This window comes from Hydra vulgaris, chromosome 03, assembly GCF_038396675.1.
Source record: "Hydra vulgaris chromosome 03, alternate assembly HydraT2T_AEP".
Lineage (NCBI taxonomy): Eukaryota > Metazoa > Cnidaria > Hydrozoa > Anthoathecata > Hydridae > Hydra > Hydra vulgaris.
The window spans coordinates 37057501-37080114 of NC_088922.1; the positions used below are offsets into that span (position 1 = coordinate 37057501).

Genomic DNA, 22614 nt, shown 5'->3' on the forward strand with positions numbered 1-22614 from the left:
TTTACACAATTGTTTTTGAAATTTAGTAGTAAGTGTGGGTGTTGGGTCATGATCAATAATTCTGCTATTTTTAATTAGTTCTTCTAATTTAAGACATGCATCCCTTTCATATAGTAATGCAAAACTTGCAACGCTCGCTTTAACTCAATAAAACAACAACAAATGTTTCTAAAATCCTATACGAACAAAATCCTGCCATACAATACACTGTTGATCTCGAAAACCACCAAAAACAGCTTAATTTTCTAGATATTAATATTACCAACACAATGCATGGAGCTTATGAATTTCAAATACATCGAAAAGAAGCAATAACTAATATTCAACTTAAACCAAGTTCAAATATCAACCCTAATATTATCACTGGCGTATTCAAAGGGTTTTTAAGCTGTGCAAAAAGAATATGTTCTCAAAAATACCTCCAACAGGAAATTAATTTTTTAATAAAAATATTTGTTGAAAATGGACATGACAAGAACAATTTAACTAATATCAACGGATACCAATTGTTGGCCCCAAACTTAGAAAAGAATTTAGAAAAAAGCAAGACATAAAAGTTATATTTACATCATCTCTAAATTTAAACAATATATTCTGTAACAATAAAACAAAACTTCCTCCAAATACAAAGCCAGGCATCTACCAAATAAAATGTTCATGCAATTCTATATACATTGGTGAAACCAAAAAGAAAGTTATATCAAGATGTATTGAGCACCAGAAAAATACTAAAAAAGGAAAATGGGCCAGTTCTGGTGTTACTGAGCATTCCAAATCATGCCAAGGTACGTTTGACTGGTTAAACCCGAAAACCATATTAGTAGCTCCAGAAAATCATATTCGGAAAATTCGAGAATCCCTGGAAATAAACAACGCTATAGTTCGACAAGCGTTAGGAAGTCGCAAAAATGTTCTTAATAGGGATGATGGTGATAACGTCACAACAAAGCTTGGGGGCCATTTTTTATTAGATTATCTGATGTCAACATTTAATCCTATTTTGTATTTTCTCATGCTCTTTTTAATGTTATCTTTTTAATGGTTTGTTTTTATTATAACGATTTTCTCTGTAACGATTTTTATTATACCTGATGACGCTGATCACAATAGATCAGCAAAATATTTAATAATATATATTGAAATAAAAACAAATGTTTTTTTCAAAAAAGTTTATACGCAGCCGTACTTATTTAATTTTAATAATATATATATATATATATATATACACACACACACACACACACACACACACACACACACACACACACACACACACACACACACACACACACACACACACACACACACACACATTAGGGTGCCTTCAACCCCCTTTAGATAAAAAATCAGAACTCAATGCTTTTCATGTGCTGTGGGTAAAGTATAACAGCACATTACATTGAGCTGTGATTTTCTATCTAAAGGGGTTTTAATTCAAATTAGCAAAATAAAATAAATTAAATGTTCCTTTTGCCATAACATTATGTCAAAAGATTGACTTTATGTAAACTTAAACTAAAATTAAAAATAAACAAACTCTAAACTGGAAAGAGAAAAATAACTAAAAACAAAATACAAAAAAATAAACTAAAAAGTTAAAAATCTTAACAAAAAATAAAGTTAATAAAAAATAAACCTGAAAAAATACAAGCATAAATTTAATGTTTATATTTTAATTTATGTTTCACTACAAAGAATTTAGAAAAAATAAAAGCTATAAAGTTATATCATCCAACCTAAATTACTTCGAAACTTGGTTATTTAAAAATTTTAAAAATTTGATATTTTCAATGTCTACAAAGCAAATAAAACATATATATATATTATATAAAGATCTATCTTTTAGTAGGATTTGAAACCTCATCCAATACCGATATGACAGTTGCACCTCCTAAATGTCACAATTTAACAACCTAAGTGCTACATCAATGTGGTACATAGTTATAGGAAAATTATGATTAATAAACTATTAATCAAAACACTTTTAAATTAATTGAATTACTATTTGATGCGCTTCTAAACGACCCTAATTTGGAGGGCTGATATATATATATATATATATATATATATATATATATATATATATATATATATATATATATATATATATATATACAGTATTGGCCATAAGATTATGTCAAAGTTTTTAAAATTCTTTTAAATATGTTTTCCGTTTGTTAATTTATGTCTAGGGTGGAACCTATGGTTCACAGAGGAATATGAAACATTTCTATTGAAAAAACTTTTTATATAAAGGAGGATAAGTAATGAAAACAAAGAAAAATGAACAGATGTTCAGAGTAAACACAGATTTATTTTAAGAAGAAAAAGCAAATTATAGATAACACAAATCATAGTCAACAGTAAATTTATTGTTAAAGTATATCTAAAACAAATAGGACACACAAGTAACTATACTTATGTGTCCTATTTTTAAATGCAAAAGTTTCACTTACTTTAAAACAAATATAATATAAACAAATAAACTTCAATAAATACAAGAGTTTAACTTACTTTAAAAAATATATATATATATATGCATAGATATATCAATATCTAAAATGAATAAATATAAGATATTTATTCATTTTAAATATTGATATATCTATGTATAAGTTAAAGTAAAAAATTGCTTTTGTGTAATCATAATTTATGTAATGGTGGTAATAAACTTCTAATCAGAATTGCATTTATTATTACTAATGTTTCGAAAAGGCTCTAATATATATATATATAATATATATATATATATATATAATATATATATATATATATAATATATATATATATTATATATATATATATATATATATATATATATATATATATATATATAGATATATATATATATATATAAATATATATATATATATATAATATATATATATATATATATATATATATATATATATATATATATATATATATATATATATATATAAATATATAGTGTATGTTTATATATATATATAAATATATAGTGTATGTATATATATATATATATATATATATAAATATATATAAATAAAATTTGATAAATATATAAAATAAAATATAAAAAAAAATTATTTTTAACAAAAATGACAAAAAACTATAGACTACAATATAAATGATAAAATAAAATAATAAAAATTATTGTATTCTAATAGAAAACCGTAAAATAATCAACTACACTACCAATGTGATAAATGCAAGTTGTTAAAATTGGTACTTATTGGATAAATAAACTCAAGCCGATAAGATATAGAAATATATATATATAAAATTAAAAAAACAACAAAACCATACAAAGTTTAATGCAGCCATATATATGTAGATCAAATGTTGCTAACCAATAAAAAAAAACAGGTTTTAAATAAATCATAGCAACAACAAGGAAAACAGTAAACAAAACCACTATAACGTCAAAAGTCAAAAACTATGTTAGACGTGAAAAATTATGTATATATAAGAAATGACTACCTAAAAACTAACAATATTTCATATATATATATATATATATATATATATATATATATATATATATATATATATATATATATATATATATATATATATATATACACACACATATGCATACATACACACATACCAATGGTTGTCGAAGTAAATATTGAATGTTCCAGTGCAATAGAGTCAAGTATTTCTAGAAATCATTGTAAAAAATTTCTATCCCCAAACCATATCTAGCTAACACAGCCATACTTCAAATTACCTATGATGTACCTTTGAAAAAGTTTTTTTTTAACTTTTTATTAAACTTTATAAAAAGAAAGAATTTTATAAAAAAAAGAATTTATGAAAAAATATTTTTGTAAAAAAAAAAAATTTTCATGAAAATAATTATTCTCACTCAATTTTCAATCAAATTTGTTTTTAATGAAATTTAATTTACTAACATCATCATCCTCATTGTTAATGTTTTTTATTACATTAATTTTGAAGTTTAAATAAAAGTTAATTTTACAAATTTAATAATAATAATTTAATAATAATTAATAACTAATTTAATAATAATTTTAATAATAATATTGATAATAATAATATTAATTAATAATAATAATATTAATTAATAATGATAATTTTAATAATAATGTTAATAATAATTAATAACTAATTTAATAATAATTTAATAATTTATTTTAAGGTTCAATGTTGTTAACCCGACACATGCATATTTTTCCAGATTTTTTAGATTTTTTTATTAATATATCAGATGGCAGATCTCATGAACAAAAAACCATTTATGTGCTTTAAATTCCCAGTTTTATCAGTATATTTTCTAGAAAAACTAAACATATGCACATTTATTTAAATTTACACTATAAAATTAAGTCAAATTCTGTTTGTTTCTTTAAATATACAATATGTGGTGTCAGGTTAATAATTCATGTGCCCATTTATGTGATTCAAAAAGTAATTAATATGTTTAAAAAAATGATAGCATTTTTAATTGGAAGAAACTGTAATTTTGAAACTCATTTTGAATTGAGAAAAAAACATGATTCAAATGAGAATGTAACATTTAATTTTTTTTGATAGATTTTGAATCAAAATGAAAATTCTCATTTTGAGTTGAAAAAAAGTTTGCTTCAACAGCGTTTAAAACAAAAAAAGTGTTTAAAACAAATTTTGCTTCAACAACAATGTTTTAAAAATCATCTTAAAAATATTTTACGACATTTTAAATCATGAGCATGTCTCATTAAGGTCGGCTTTTTTTTGTTATTTTTAATAAGATTATTCAATGCACCATAGTGTATTCATTTATAAACGTAATGTATGATTTAAGTACATTTTTAAAGGTACTTAAATTGTGCGCTAGGTATTGTTCTCTAAATGCTTTTTCAAAAGTCTTTTTTTTAAATAATTGCAAGGAATAAAATTTTCATAGTTCAAAATATGGTTTTATTAATAAAAACTCTTGTCTAAGTAACAATCTGTCTGGTTGTCCCTCCAGGCTACAAACATGTGTTTTTTAAGTTGCTCTTTGAGAAAATGATAATAGTACTCTGTAGTACAAACAAGAATATCTTGCCAATACTTAAGAAATAAAATTAAAATAATAGTACTCTGTAGTACCAATTTATAATACTTGCTTTATTTCTCTTTATTTAAAAAAACTTGTTGTAAATAATAACTCTTTTTATAGCCTTTACAAATTTGGTTTTGAATTGTAACATTAGTAATTAAACTTGGACCTATATTAATCCTAAACTAATAGAATAACTTAACCTTAAACCAATAAAATTATGATAGACACCTAGATCTTTGTTTAGGTGTCTATGATTACAAATACTTAGATAGTTTTATTCAAAATATATTGAATGCATAAAATTAAAAAAGGTATCTTATTTGCTTTTTTACAACCAGATATTTATCAAAGCTAATAGAAATAGATGTGTACTTTGTTTTTATTCTTTAAATGTGTGATCTTCTTTTACGAAGGTTGTATGATAATACCTTAAAAAGATATAAATAAGAATAAAATGATATAAAGTCCTAAAAATGATAACCATGATGAATAAAAGTAATTTGATAAGATTAGAAAATAAAGAAATTGGGATATATTATAATGCATTAGTGTAAATATTTTTATCTATGTATATATAATTTAGTAAATGAATAATAACTGGAAAAAAGGTAGTGACCCCCTGAAAATTTTTATACTTATACCTTTTATACTAAAAATCATGTTTTTGATGAATTGTAGTTTTTAACCGTTATCTCAATTATACTAGAATTCTTTAGACCCCTTTTCCTACCTTTTTCTCTAAAATAATAGTTAATATAAATCTATAAAGTACCAAAACTAGTGTCAGTATAATGCATTTTTGAAAAGTTAAAAATACTTAACATAGCTCTATAGGCTAACAGAAAGAACAAAAAAATCATTACTAACTGCTTAAACAGCTAGCAGATAAAAATGGATTGTTGTTGATTATGATATCATGGAATATCTAACAGCTCAGTAATTAATGAAAATGAGTTCAAATTGTTTTATTTTATTTGCTAAGGTTACTGAGGTAAGGTAGATTTTATTTGCTAAGGTTACTGAGGTTACTAAGGTTACTGAAGTTGCATAGAAACATTGTTTTAACAGCTTAATCATATTTTAGAGTTTCATTTCAAAACATTGTGAAAAATCTTTAAAAAATTTAACAAAAACATAAAAAAGTATATAATTTTTAAAAATAAATTAAAAAAAATTATATACTCTGTATTGTGTTGTTATTTATATTTACTATTATGTGAATAAAAATAGTTGTATTTGTTCATGTAACATCTGCTAAAATAATTTAGACAATAATCAACAAGTAAAAACATTAAATCTTACGCATGTTAATGTGACCAACATGTCAACATGTCAGAATAACCAAGTAACAAAGTAACCAAAGTAGCAAAGTAACATTACCTTAATGCCTAAAAAGTATATTTTTGAACTTACATCTTGTTCCATAGTAAAAGAAATAGAATTGCCTATTATTTATATAATTAATAAAATGATGCGCCTCATTTTATGACAGAAAAGCAGTGGAAATGTCATCAATTGTGTTTGTGAAGTAAGGAAATTATTTATTAAAAAAAAGAGCAAGAAGTAAATGGGCACTATTTACTTCTTGCTCTTTTTTTTAAATAGATAAATGAGTCATAAAATGAGTCATAAAATGCTTTTCTGTCATAAAATATTTATTTGTATATATACACATACTTTCTTTTACTGACTGTAAATTTATTAAATATGAGTTTATTGTTTGAGTTTTTTTTTTAAGATCGTGGTAATGATAACTGGCTAATTAACTATGAGGCGGCTCCAATAATTGATAGTGAAACTTGTATGGAACACCAAAAAGGATCTTTTAGTGAGGTAAAAAATTTGTTTATTTAATCATTTGTATTTATTTAAATCTGTTGGTATTTATTACTTAATGCATGTTCTCATTGTACCTGTAAGTACAATTATGTCTGTTAAATTTAATTTAATTGTACCTGTAAGTACAATTATGTCTGTTAATGACTAAATTTAAAGACTATAAAAAGGATAATTTGAATGAAGCTTTATTAATCTAAATAATTTTATCTAATATACTAGATTCTTTTCAATTTGGTTCAGCATTATTTCATTAAAATACTTCCTTGATCATTCTCCTTTAAGCCATGACTTAGCCATAGTTGATAAGATTTCAACCTAACAGATTTCAGGATTCACATTATAGAGGTTTTCGAAATATTCAATTCCCTTCTGGTAGACTTTCATGGACTGTGAACAAATTTTTCTTATTATCCTCTGTACAGACAGTATTTTGTTGACCATTTTGAATAAATGGTTCGTCTCACTTTGGCTTGAATACAAAAATGTTTCAAACCAATTGGTTCTAACTAATTGGTTCTTTAACACTCATTTTCTTTTATCTGTCCTTGAATTGTTTGCCGTTATGAGTTCACTGAAATATATAAAAAGAAAATAGATTCAAGTTAAATAATTAGTTGTGTTTCTTGATGTAGCAGTCTTGTTAAACAAGGTTCAGAGTTTGAGTTTGCAAATGAAAAATAAAAAATAAAATAGAATACAAATTTTAATTACAATTTCTTTATTCATATATCAAAATTTAGATCAACAAGCTTTATAATGAAAATTAAAAAAAGTTTCGATTAGTAACCTTTAATAAAATGATGTAGCACCGAGCACCACTATGATAATATTTTTTAAGACATTGTGTGTCTATGTTTGAGTTAAAAGCACATCAAATTATTTTTTAAAAATGCAAGTTGAGTTTGCATTAAAAACGTTTCCACTTGATGTGGCTTGATGTTAGGAACCCTAAGTCACATTTCATAGTTGTTGCTCCATGTTCTTTTTGATTGCCGTCCACGTCAAGCATATCCATGTTAATTTGATTGAATTTGAATGACATATCAATTTGAGCATGTTGTCTTTTTTTAACAATTTTGCATTTGTTGAAATTAGAAAATAGGAGCCGCTAATTACACCATTCAGCTGCCATTTTAATGACTCCTAAAACTTTACTGTCATCTGCATAGATCTTTATATAATGCTCCTGTTTTCTGGAAAGTCATTTATATTGATAGAGAACAAAAGCAGATCACAACCTTGAAAAACTGAACTTTGTGGACATTTGCTTGTGACATCATCCATGCTGACTTTAGCTGATGACCACTTTTCTTTTTTTAGTTTTGTAACCAGTCAGTTATCTGCTTGAGAAGTTTACTGTGAAGACATTGATGTGGTACTTTGTGCATTTGTTAAAATGTCAAATGCCCCTAGTAGGTTATTTGTACGACCATGTCTGAGAATAAATCTAAGTTGAGATTTTGTGAAGAGCTCTTTTTCAAGACAATATTTCATGATTCTATTGAAACTATAAAACTTTGCAATACTTAAAATGGTTTGATGTAAAAAAAACTGGTCTGTTAGGTCGTATTCTGCTTTTCCTCAATTCTCAATGATTGGTATCTAATATAAAGTTCAATAAAAAAATGCAGACTGAAAATATTCATTAAGTGAGTAAGAAATTTTGTTCATGTCTGTCAAAAGCTTTCTATTGTTGTTTTCCATTGACTTGACCATTTTATTTGTCATTTGCTTCTGTTTGATTTAATTATAAAATTTTTTTGGATTGAAATAGGGTGCACTTTCATTCACATACTCAACAAATACTGATCTCACAACTTTAACAAGTTCTTTGCAGGTTGCCTTGTGTAAGTGTAATTGAAGTAATGAGTAAGCAGTGGATTTCTTATGCAGGTGTGCAGAAGAGTGCTTTCCCTTTATGTATGTCGTCTATGCATTTAGCTTTATCTGTGATAAATAGGTCCAAGTGCTTGATGGTCTTTCTTTTCTATTTCTGAGGTAGGTGGTAAAGTGACCATTTGCATGAGAAAGTTTTTGTTAAAACATTGCTGAGATTTTAAGTCAGTCTGAAATTTGTTTTGTATATGTATTGCTGAGCCAACATAAGCCTCAAGTTCTTCATGTGTTGTATGGCTAAAGTTGAAATCTCTGTAAATATGGGTAGTTTAGCATCCAAGTTTTGACAAGTTCTTCTTTGCTGATTTAATAGGTTTGATGACTTGTTCCAACACTCCTATCTTTTATCATGTGATCCAATATGCAGCTTATTAAAATAGATTCATTGCCTATTGTTATCACTTGCCATATTTGTTTAATATTTTTTGAACTTGAAGTTGATTTACTTTTGTTTTATTTGCTGGTATACCGTCATTTTTTTGATAGCCACACTGCCACCTCTGCTTCCTTGGTTTTTGTTGTGAAGTTAGTAGCCAGATCAAGTCAGGTGTCTGTTGTTGGATCAAACCAAGTCTCAGTGAAGAAGTACATATGCGGTTTTGTCTTTGTTGTCTTATTGTAAAATCATTAGTTTGTTTTGTTTGGCTTTGCTTAGTTTACAAGAATTATTTGCTAAAAAGTTGACTTGTTTTTGTGGATTTTTGTTGGTTTTATTTGGTGGCAAAGAATTTGGTTGACTTAAGCTTGGCTGGTATGATTTATAGGCAACCGGCAATGGCCTTGGTTGACATGGTAATAGTGGTGGTGGAAAAGATGTTGATATTAGTTGTGTTAGAGAATCAAGAATTGTTATTATTGACTCTTGTTGTTGCTAATTAAATATGATGGGATTGTTCTTTGCTGATCCAAATGCATCTCTTGTTATTGGCAGATAGTGCTGTTTCAATGCAATGCACAGATCTAATCTATCTTTTGTAGTAAGCTACTGGGGTTAATATTTGACTGGGGCTGGGGCCAGGTCAGGTTTGATAAAATATAGCTGAGGCCGGGTTTGTGACCAGGGCTACATAAATGTTTATACATCCTAAATTTTTTTTTTTAATTCAAAATTCATGTTATATTTTGTATATATATGCATATATAAACATCATTATGATCAACATGATGATCATAATCATCATTATGGTGACATAATCATCAACATGATGATCATAGTCATCATCATCATCATCATCATCATCATCATCATCATCATCATCATCATCATCATCATCATCATCAACAAGTTCTATCCTTTTACTGTATCTGTCCCTTTATGCTCTAAAAACTTTTATTAGTCCACTTTTTTTTCTTGCACATCAAAAAAAATCTTATAACCTTTACCTATCTTCATGTTTTCCTTTTTTTAACTCACAGCTTAATAGTAGTTGCTTGCAACCTTGATGAATCCCACCTCTGGGCAAGTTTTGTGACATCGGTTAGGAAGGAGGTATAAACTTCCAATTAAATGCTCATCCACGGTGCTCTGTGATATGACCGTAAGGTCTTATCACAGAGCACCACGGATGAGCATTTAATCGGAAGACAGAGTGATCACAGAGTGAGACTTATCACAAAAAAATCTTGTTATATAAAGTATATAACTATATGCGTGTGTTTAATGAATTGTGAATATAAGTATGAAATTATAATATTTAAAGTATTATAATTTTTTTCTAACCCTGGCTATCAACCTCTGCTAAATCTTTTAATTTTGCCAGGGCTGGGTTTGCAAAAAGTCTCATTTTTAGTTGGGGCCAGGGCCCTGGTCATTTTCTAGTGCTTGGTATGAGCGTATATTTATAAATTCATCTATTTGTTGCATCAGCATCAATGTCAGCATCATGTCAGCATCAGTTAATCTATTTGTTGAGAAATCAGCCTGAATCCTCTGACTTTATTCTTTATCATTCACCTTCTCAAGATTGCTTAAGCCCTTTCTCTTTACCCTTCTGCGAATATTGCTGTTATTTGTGACTTTATGCTCTTCACACTGAATGGCCTGACTGCTACAGTTCATAACTTCTGTATTTCTCAATCTCTTACTCAGATAGTTAACTTTGTGACCCATTTTCCAAACAACCCTAGTTATTTACCTTCCTCAGTTTGTGTTTTGGCTTTGATCCTAGCTTATGCTCTCCTTGTTCTTTAGGTGATGCATTACTTACTACTAGCCCTGATAAAAGAAATTCTTTTTGTGATTTTCTTTGTGAAGGTCTTTGGACTAATGTCTTTTTTCTCCGCTAATAAATCGCTTCCTTCTAGATCCAGACAGGTGTGAAAGCTTTTATTCCTTCTAATCACTTTCAAGTCAAGCATCATTCTACTCCATAGTTTTCACCTTCTTTTGCAGCTGATATATCTAATCGTAATCATTTTTTTCATCTATTTTACAAGAATAACTCTCTTAAGAATAAACGCCTTCTTATTATTGTAAGAAATCACTGTAAAAGGTGTTATCTGATGCTAAGCACTAGTAAGTGACTGGGGTCCTAGCTTCGGCTATAAATGAGATTTTTTTCAAACCCGGCCTCCACAAAATTAAAAGATTTAGCAATTTAAAATGCTTTATTCATTATAAATTTATGCATACGTTTACTATTTATTAATTACTGCTATATATACTTCCAACAAAGTTGCAAACAACCACTATTAAGTTATTGGTTGCTAGAAAACAAAAGATAGGGTTAAAAAAATATGGAAAGGGCAAACCAAAAACTTAAAAAGTTGTAGGTTGTAGGAGTATAGAAAGCATGAAGATGGGTGAGAGTTTTTAGGTTTTGTTGATGTGCAAGGATATAGCATAAAGGTAAAAAGATACAGTAGAATCATGCAACTATGCTGAATTACAAGCCAAGCAAGAATTAGTTTTGGTTAATCGAACTTTGGATAACAGCTAGTTTGAGCAGCAACCATGATAGTATTTGTAAAAAAAAGAAAGAGATGCAACCTTACAATGATGGTAGAGTGGCTCAAGTTTGGCAGATCAAGCAGGTTCAACTACATTTACAATGTGCTTTCAGACCTTGTCTGAGAGTGAGAGTGTTGTTATTCATAAATATATGGTTGCTTGCAGTAAATAACTGTGTTTTTTTTTGCAGTAAATAACTATATTTTGAGTTAAATTCACAAGCCACAGCAAGCCCAAAGCTGTTACAGAAAAGTAATCATAGTAAAGATCAGCTGCTTGTTTTATGGGATCAATAAGTGAAAACTTTTTGTCTAGATAAGAGTATAAAGTTGAGTTGTCAGCATATAGAGCCACTTTAGATGTAAGATGTAATAAATGTAAGTGGCAACACTTAAATTTATTGGAAACGAAGAGGACAGAAGGCCTTTAAAAATGATTTAAAAACTGTGGTTAGAAAGAAGTTATTTAATAATTTCAAAACCTTTATATAAAAAAAACTCATAATAGAGAGAAGACTAATCATAGGATAGTTAAGAAAGTCAGTGTGCTTTTTAGAGTTTTTTTAAAATTGGAAGAGTGTTCTGGAGAACACTCTAAGATTATGATGGAAATGTTGTGTAAACCACAATCTGTAGGAGAGTTTAATTGAAAATTGACTTAAGCATAGGAAGCCGAAGTGGTTTGAATGCCTAACAATGGGTTAATCTGTTTAATTAGAATTGCAGGAAGAATATGGCCATTAGATTCAATAGTCAAATTACAGGAATACTTTAGTTAATGACACTGTTGAAGATTTTCCACAAGTCTCTAGAACCTAACATCTGAGATAAGATACAAGAATAACAGAGCTTAGCATCAGGCAGCAACTTTTTTACATTGACTTCTTGCAATAATAAAAAGACATTTGTTCTCAAAAGCGATATTTTTGTAAAAAAGATTAAAAAAAATGATTATGTTGTAATACAGCAACTACACAAGAAGGTGAAAAACTTGACTTAAAACCTACAAAAAGAAACAAAAGCTTACATACCTGCTTGGATCTAGGAGGTTAAAGGCACATTTCTCCTACTTAATATGGATACAAATGAATATAAACATATATGTTTGCTATTTATTTAGACGCTGGCATACAATATCTATACATATTTACAACCCTCAGAATTAGGGTCGGCATTTGGCAATTCCAAACCTTTAAGTGTTTGAGGTCGCCAAAAAATGCCGACCTCGTTTCTATGTTTTATGGTAAGACGTTTGTATCAAATTTTTTTTGCCAACCTGATCCCGACCTTTAAAAGATTGAGGTCTGCAAATTATTGCCGGCCTTATTTTTCCTAATTCCGAGGTGTGTATTTATATAAACTTTAGTATTTATATGGTGTAATATTTACCAAAATAGTAGATGATGATCAGATAGATGTGTGGTATGATTCTAAAAAGTCAAGAAAAGGTGCTATAATCTTAAACAGAGATTAGAAAAAACATTGTATTGAAAAATGTTTTTCAAAGAAGATTATAGTGATTTGGGTATCAGCATATAGAGAGATAGCAGCTTCAGAAGAAAATAGTATAGGTAGAATAATAAAACTTGTAGAGAATGTGTTACATATGGTATGAACAAACTTTAGTTACAAAAAGAAGATGCTTGAGTTTATATTAAAGAAACAGCATAAAAGAGTAAGACTGAAGCTTGATGATGATGATGTTGATGATGGTTATCATGTTTATCATAATGATGTTTATATATAAATATACATATATACAAAAACATATACAAGACATAACATGAATTTCAAATTAAAAAAAATGTTATGATGTATTAATGTTTTTGCAGCATGGGTCACAAACCTAGCCTTGGCCCCGGCTGTTTATTATCAAACCCAAACCTAGCCCTGGTTAAATTTCAACTCAGGTTGTATACTACTAAGCACCATTCCCACTTTACTTAAATCTTGTATTATATCTCAGAAGTTAGATTCTAGAGAATTTTTGAAATTCTTAAATATTGTCATTAACAAAAGTAAGTCAAGCATTTCATCGTTAGACAACGGGTCTGATCTTATTACCTCTGCCAAGGATAAGTCAGAACTATTTGCGAAGAAACTTTCCTCTTAAATTTGACTTTTGAAATCTAATGGCCATATTCCTTTTTTTACTCCAGTTAAGCAGGTTAACCTATTGCTAGCATCTAAGTTACTTTGGCTTTCGTTACTAAAGTCATTTCTCCATTAAACTCTTCTAAGGCTTGTGGTCCAATAACATTCCTATCATAGTCTTACAAAACTGTCCACCAGAACTCTATTCAATTCTCTCTAAACAATTTAATAAGTTCTTGACTGAATCCTGTTCTCCTTCCTTTTGGAAAGTGGCATCTGGTTTAAATTTTTTAAAACTCTTACCTCTCCAACTATCTTTTAATCAGTCTTCTATTATTTGCAAGGTCTTTTAGTCTTTAATCAACAAATTTCAAACATCTCATCTTGAGTCTTGTAACTATCTGACAATCATTACAGTTTTTGATTTTCTTATTCTACAGCTGCCTTGCTAAATGCTGTAACTGAAAGGTTCTATCATTCATTAGATGGAAGTGGCCAGGCAAGGGCTATTTCTCTTGACATATCAAAAGCTTTTAAAAAAGTTTGCCATTCTGGTCTTCTCCATAAGCTTGCTTCATATTGTGTAACTGTGAAAATTTTTGAGATTATCAAATTTCTTTCTATCCGCAATATTAAAGTCATCTGTAAAGGCTAACACTCTCTTTCATTTCTTGTAACTTCTGAGGTATCTTAAGGGAGTTTTTTGGTCCTGTATTGTTTCTTAGCTACATTAATGATCTTCCTGACTATTTTACATCTGAAATGACTCTATTCTCTTAAAATAAAGTTTACACTTTTCAATCTCTTAAAACAGGCATCAATTGATCTTGAATCTGATTTCTTTTTTGTATCAGCTTGGTGATTGCAACTTTTCCAGCAGAAGAGTTTGGGCTGGTTCTTTTAATTATGTTCTTTTTCATGTAGACAAGGTCAAAAAACGCTTTGTAAATGTAGTTGGACCTGCTCTACATGCCAAGATTAAGCCACTCTCCCATCATCATAATATTGCATCTCTTTCTTTTTCTAGGTTATGTTCACTGCTCAAATGAGCTATTATCTCTCAAGATTACTTAGACTAGATATTATATAACGCCTTATATGACCACGCCAAGTTTTGAACTTTAGCCTGCTAAAAAAATGTGCCAAATAAAAAAAAGGTAAACTTTAACTATGATTAGAAATAAGCAAACCATAAACTAAAAAAAGAAATTAAAATCTTAACAAATGATAAAATAAATAAAAGATAGACCAGGAAAAAATAAAAACATAATATTAATGTCTTTACTTTAATTTTAAGGTGTTTCACTTCATAAAATTTAGAAAAGATCAAAGTTATTTAATCCAAGCTTAGTTCTTTTGAAACTTGGTCATTAAAAAATTTGAAACTTTAATACTTTGTAATGTCTACTAAGCAAATAAAACATAAAAAAGTTATCCATTAAAAAGATTAAAACTCTCATCCATTGCCGAACTAACAGTCATGCCTCAATTATATCATTAAATCAACCTAAACACTACACTAACGTAGTGATATAGAAAAAAATTATTAAGTTTAAAGTAATATTTGATACGCTTTTATAATAATTATTTATTTATAATAATTATTAATTATTAGGTTTGAAATATTAATTGAGTAAAGTAAATTAAAAATGTATATTAATTTTATGCTGTTTTTTTTACTGGCTTATCTCTTAGTTTATTTATTATTTGTTAAGATTTTTCTCTTTTCAGTTTATGGTTTGTTTGTTTTTAATTTTTGCCAAAGTTTTATTTGGGTTTTTTTTCACATTTTTAAAACACACAAATTATCATAACATACACAGTTCTGTGGCCAGATTGTCAAAACAAAATACTGTATGTGTGGTCTTTTAGTTTTATCTCCGCACTTCAATACATTGAATCTCTTTCCCATCTTCATGTTTTCCTGACTCATACAACCCTCAACTTTTCAGGTCCTTTCTCCACCGTTTCGGTAGACAAAACACTTCTTTTTTTTTTAAAAAAAAAGTATACTTTTTTAAATCAATTATTAATGATTTTTTTTTTAGAAATGTGAAATTTGTGAAAAAACTGACCAGTGGAATTTAGTTGGGAATCCGAAAATTCGCATAGCTGCTATTGACAATGGTTTAGCGTTTCCAATAAAACATCCAGACTCTTGGAGATTGTGTATCAAACTTTTTAAACTAGTTTAATTTAATAAATTTATAAATGTTTATCACACCACCTCAAAACTATAACAATATATCATTATCATATCTCATCACATCAAGTTCATTGCAAAACATAGTTGTAAAATCCAATAAAAGCATGTTTTTTAACTACAGCTTGTCATAAAAGTAGTCGAATGATTAGTTTAATTAATAAATATCCCATTTGATTGTAATGAGTTGCATTATGCCTAATTCTAAAATTGAGTTTTTTAGTTTGTTAGCAGCACATCATCATATGCAGTATTTTATCTAAATGTTTAAATAAATTTATATATGCACTCTCTCATATATGAATTCCATTTTTTAGATCCATATCATTGGGCATGGCTTCCATATGCAAAAGTTCCTTTTTCAGATGAGATAAAGGATTTACTATTACCTCGTCTTACTGATATGTGTTTTGTTCAAACTATCATTGATGACCTGTATGAACTATTTTCAGTAGGTTTTTATTTTTATTATTTTATAAATCCTTAAAGAAAAAGAAAAATTGTTACAAAGAAAAGTTATTTAGTATATCTTTATACTTTTAAGATATATTTTTTTAGAAAAACTTGTTAAAAATATACTCAGATTTTTAAAGTTTATATTTTAATTGTGATTAGGAAGATAAAGGTTTTGACAAAGGAAACTTTGAAAAACAAATGGCTGTGTTAAGGGGGCAGGTAAGCAATGTTTCTTTTGAAAAATTTGTTTAAAAATGAAAACTCAATTATTTTTTTGTGTCAGAGTGTCAATAAAGTTAAGTTCAACTATTTTAATTGTCTCACATTCCATGGCAAACAATCTAAAAGTAGACTCAAGGCTAGGGTGCCATTAAAATATAACAGTTTACAGTTGAACTCATGTAGTTCGAATGCTGAAGGGGTCTCAGGGGAAGGGGTCTAAAAATATGTTAAAATTACAAGAAGTTGAATATCATGTTTCATAAAACACTTTATATATTGTTCCATTTCAGTCAAGGATTCTTTATTTTTGAATATTTCCTCACAAACTTTGTTTTTGAACACTCATCACTTTGCCACATAAAGTTAATATTACAAACTTACTAGACAAGTTTTTAATTTGAAATTTATAAGTTTCAAAAGGGGTGTTATCAAAAATTATGAGCGAATGTTCAAAAATAAAGAATTCTTGACTGAAACAAAACAATATAATAAAGTGTTTCATGAAACATGGTGTCTATCATCTTGTAGTTTGAACTTATTTTGAGACCCCTTAAACATTCAAACTAAATGAGTTTAACTGTAAATTGTTATATTTTAATGGCCCCCTCAGCCTTGAGTCTGCTTTTATATTGTTTGAATAAATCAAATAATACTTTCTTCTGTTTATTTTTGCAAATATTGTTGCTTTCAGTTTTTAACAAACTAAGAATTAATTTAATATATTTAACTGTTCAAATGCAATAGTCTAAATGTGGTTGGGCAAATATATATAACGAAATTGATATACATTAACAACTATATAACCCTGCATTAAAAACCTGCTCTGTTTGATTAAGAAATTTGATAAAATATTTTTTAAAAAGAGAAAACCTACTAAACAAATATAATCTATATGTGTGTATCCTAAAATAAATGTGTAAAAATCTTTTTCTAGTAGGAAAAAAAAGTTTTTTTAAACGTTTTTGGGGTTTTTATTTTACTAAAAAAAATCAGAAATGCTTGCATAAAAGAGATTATAATTTATTAATAGATTATAATTTATTAATAGTTAAATTGGAAACTTAAGATTTTTCTCATAAAAGTCTTGAAGTTTTACTATCATATCTAAGCATTACTATATTATAATTGACCTTTTTTTATTTATTAAAGACTCCAATATTTGCAATTTTGCTGGCAAAAATTTTACTCTCTATGTTTGTGATAATGCTAATGTAAAGATAGTTATTCTTTGATTGCAAAATGAAAAAATAAATGCCATTGAGTTGTTTAAATTTAACTATATTGTTGTAAATCCCAAAAAGTTTCAATTACTTATAATTGGGCAAAGACATAGTCCATAAGAGATTTGATTTGTCTTCGGATAAAATGTTAAAATAAAAAAGTAACTCAAAAATCTATTTTTGAAACTTGTGGTTTATAATGATTGAAGCTTTTAAATTTTATTATTGGTTTAAAACCTGAATTTATGAAAAGTTTGTTTATAAAGAAAAATTCACCATTTCAACTCAGATGTTGCAATAAATTGATGCTACCGTCCAAAGGCTCTAATCACAAAAATATGCTTTATATATAGCCCCCTCACTCTGAAATTCCCAAGACAATAAAACCATGTTTTCAAAAAGTCTCCAGGTGTTCAAAAATAATATTTTACATTGGAATAGGGGGAAATGTTTTTTTAAAATTTGTAGAACCTAAATTTAATTGTTATTAGAAACTTATTATTATTACAAACCATATTATTTTTAGGTTTTCATAAATTTATTTGTTGTTTTTATGGTATTTATGAAGATATTTTTTCTTTTTACGATATTTATGTTATTTTTTCTTTTTAAGATATTTATGCATGATATTTAAGTACGTTTGTTATGCTTGTTATTACCGATTTGTTATTATGCAGTTTGTGATGATATTGTTTAGTTTATTTTTAAAATATGGTGCAAAAAACTATTAGACATATTTTATGGCATTTTTTCAGCTTTTATAATATAAAAATTAGTGTAAATAATTTTTTAGGGATGCTATGTAGATCTTTTTATTAGGGATATATTAATTTTTTAGGGGTGTTATGTGGATCTTTTTCATTTGGGATGCATTTGAATAATACTTAATTAACGATATAAATATTTAAATAAATTTACACTTATATATTTCATACATTAACAGTTGTATTTAAGTTATATTATATATATATATATATATATATATATATATATATATATATATATATATATATATATATATATATATATATATATACACATACATACATATGAATTCAAGATATAAGATACAAAGAAAAATGAAGTTTTAGTTTTATAAATTAGATTAAGACTTAGCTAACTGAAAATATTGGTTTTTATTAAATTTAGATATTGAATTATTTTAAGTTTTTATGTGAAAAGCTAATAATGACAATTTTGTCGGGAGTGAAAACAATTAACATATTGTAGTAAATTTATATCAAGTAAATCCTCCCTTTAGATTTAATTACAGCCTGAATTCTTTTAGGAACACTAGCAACCAATTTCAGCATTCCTTGGGTGTAATTGAATACCAAACTTTGCACATGAGCTCAAAGTTCATCCTTATTCTTAGGAGGAGTGGGAACGTTGTAGACCTGTTGTTAAACTATTGCCCATAAAAAAAAATTCTTAAAAATAATTTTTAATCTTCTTTCTGGGTTGAAAATAATTCTTTTGAGCTCTCAATTGACTGTCCGAATTTGAAGAATGAGTCCTATAACTGTTATTCATTAAATAAACATCCTTTGCAGTTTTTGACTCTTATTTTTCTTTGCAGCTTTTCAATTTAAAAAAATATAAAAATGTTTTTTTTGTTTAAACATAGTGAAAATTTTGTTACATACTGTACTATTCTATACATTGTTTATATACAGTTGAGAAATCGATTTACGGTTTATAGTGCATAATAACAGTCCTGTACTTTACAAAAAAATAAACAAAACAAGTAGTCACTAAATCAAGTCAAAAACTTCTGATGGAATTCTCAATGAAGTATCAATATGTTTTAAAGTAGTTATTACATTGAAATTTTTTTTGAAAAATAAAAAAATATTTTTTAAATTATACGGGTATTTAAAGTTATTATTAGCTTCAATTTTAAATGAATATTTTTAAAATTATACAGGTATTTAAAGTTATCATAAGCTTAAATTTTAAATGAATATTTTTAAAATTTAATATATTGTTGCATATGTTAAATAACATAAATGTATGCAACGTTAGTGCATCATATATGCAACGTTTGTCATTGCATTTATATTTTACAATCTAAACTCTTTGTTTTTGATTCGCTCACTACGTTGTTGAGCTAACAGTTTAATTTTTTTATTTCTGATATAAATAGACATCACCGTTATTAATACTCGAATCTTATGTCACTAATCTTATTCAGAAATTGTTTCAGTCGTTATCAAGTTGAAATAGTTAGAAATATTAAGTTTTAAGATTTATTTCTTTTTATTTTATTTTTAAACTGATCATCTTGATTTTGAACATATGAAAAATAATTTATTAGTCGTATTAAAACAACGTTTCGCCTTTCAACAGTTCTTTTTCTCAACTGCTGTTTTACCAGGTGCTGGTTTACTAGCTGTTTTAATTGGTATGCTCGCTTCATTTAACTTTTTTACTGATAAATTAACTGCTAGTGTGAGTGGTTTTAGGAAAACACAAAGGTTATTAACTTTATTAGGTTCATCTTTAGAATTTCAATGATTTTGCCGATCTAAGCTCACTTCCATAAACAGAACTAATCATTCCATTCCTAAGTAAAATATTAAGACCTTTTTTTCCTTCCCTTTTATTTGCCTAATGTTTTAATATCTATAAAATGTTATGTATTAAACAAAATCTAGGAAATCTTTTTCGGTTACAGGTTGTTGAAATTCAGTCAACGGCTGTACTAAACATTAGTTAGATGTTTGAACATTTTGATTTTCTTCCATCGTTATCAACTTTTACGGTATCAGTTTTATTGACAATATTATGCATAAACAATTGTAAGACACAATGTCAAGTTTAATGTCTTAGTCGATTTTTTTCATCATGCTGGGTCCATCAGTAACAATGGTACTTTATCAATAGTATCTTTATCTAGATTGAAACCAAAAGGAATCAAGTTTTTTAGTAATTGTTTCATTAGCTTTATCTGATGCAAGAATGCGTCTTAAAATTCCAAGATATAAAAAATCATTCGTTATTATGAATATTCAATTTTATTTTTTTGCTCATCAAATTATGGCTAAATTTGACATTTGAGTAATTTTTGGTTGAGTAAAGAGTTTCATTACTAGATCACGAACATTTCAAGTGTAATAATGACTTAAATAATAACCAAAATAGTAGTTTTTGTTTTTTTAAACTTAAAAATAAAAAAGTTCGAATATGAAGATTAAAAATTGGTGTAAAGTTTAAACGTTCGAACTAGAATATGCTTGATCCAGCTGCCCATGTTGCTTAAATTATCATATATGTACCCAAGACTTTTTCTTTTTTTTAATTATTCGCCTCCCCTAGGCTGAGAATGCCACTACATTCGAGGAGGCTACTTTTGTGATTGGAACCCACTCTCCACTCTATAACTCCGAAAAACGAGCAAGGCCGCTGCACGGAGAAACAAGTTGACGCGGTACTACTAGGGACGTGGTGGGGTTCGAACTCCGAGCTTCTTGCTTACAAAGCGAGCGCTTTACCACTACACCACTACCGCATAGACTTCATTGATAAGAAAAATTATACTAAATAAAAATAAAAAATTCAAAAATCACTATATTATGCGAATAAATTGATCAATTGAAGCCGTGGCGCAATTGTCAAAGGTTCGACGCTGCCTCTAGCTTAATAAGCGACAATAGTAAGATCTGTGATAAAACCGTAAGGACTTCTGGGAGCAACTTAATAACCTCAACAACAACAAAAAAAATTAATCTTTATTTGTTTTTAATTTGAATATTTATAATTTAATAAATTATTTTATACTATGTACCACTATTTCTTTGATTATTATTTTAAATACATTTTTTAATAAATATTTTAATATACTGCTTTTTATATATAATTTTTAATGATATTTTGGATTTCAAATACAATAATAAAGAATATAAATAAACTTCTCACATATGAAATATTTTTTTAATTACATTTATAGATTTTAAATTTAAATCAAGCACTTAGAGACAGAAAAACTCCCGCCCAGCTGGTTCAAATGCCTCCGGTATATGTTCAACGAAGAAGGCTTACCAGTGATGTTCCCCGTGAAGGACGTGGTCATAATTTTGTTCAAAGTTTTCATGACAAGATACCTTTTTTTTCATGGTGTTAATAAAATGTAGTAGGGAATTATTATTTTCGCCATATCTCCCATTAAATGAACCTAAATATTGAGAAATGTAGATAATTATTACAAAACATAGCTACATGTATTCATTCATTTCCAACGACAAATTTTTCTTACAAATTAATTTTTTTTTATACATATATAAATTATATATTTATTTCTTATATTTGTTTTATTGATAATCGCTTCTTCGACGAATTAATTTTTTGAAAGATTTTTGCGTTATTTTCCATTTGTATTTATTTTTTTTTTTCCTTTTCCATACACCCTTATTGTATCTATAATTAGGAATTATTTATACGAACGTAGCTTTGTAAAAACATTTTAGCCCTGAATAATAATAATCAAACACTTAAATCTATTTTATCTATTTTGTTCAGTCATCAGATAATATAAACTACAGTGGTGGCTCAAAAAATTAGAGCCACCATAAAATTTCTACATTTTTAAGGTTTAGGTGCCAAAATTACCGATTTTGGCATACATTGAATTTCTAAATCAATTGGTTCATGAACATTTAGGTATTTTAGAAAAAAAACGGTGATAACTTTTATATGTTTTA

General features: G+C 27.2%; 1 protein-coding gene across 2 annotated transcripts in view; it reads left to right on the forward strand.

Annotated features, from left to right (window-relative positions):
- LOC100202046 (phosphatidylinositol 4-kinase type 2-alpha) overlaps positions 1–22172 on the forward strand; it is a 58541-nt gene extending 36369 nt beyond the window's left edge. For both annotated transcript variants that reach the window (XM_065793101.1, XM_065793100.1), the window contains 5 exons: positions 6774–6868; positions 15862–15982; positions 16334–16467; positions 16632–16691; positions 21864–22172. In XM_065793101.1, coding sequence (XP_065649173.1) covers positions 6774–6868; positions 15862–15982; positions 16334–16467; positions 16632–16691; positions 21864–22037 — 584 coding nt within the window. In that variant the 3' untranslated portion in view covers positions 22038–22172. The remainder of the gene's footprint in view (positions 1–6773; positions 6869–15861; positions 15983–16333; positions 16468–16631; positions 16692–21863) is intronic.
- The last annotated feature ends 442 nt before the right edge of the window (positions 22173–22614 follow it).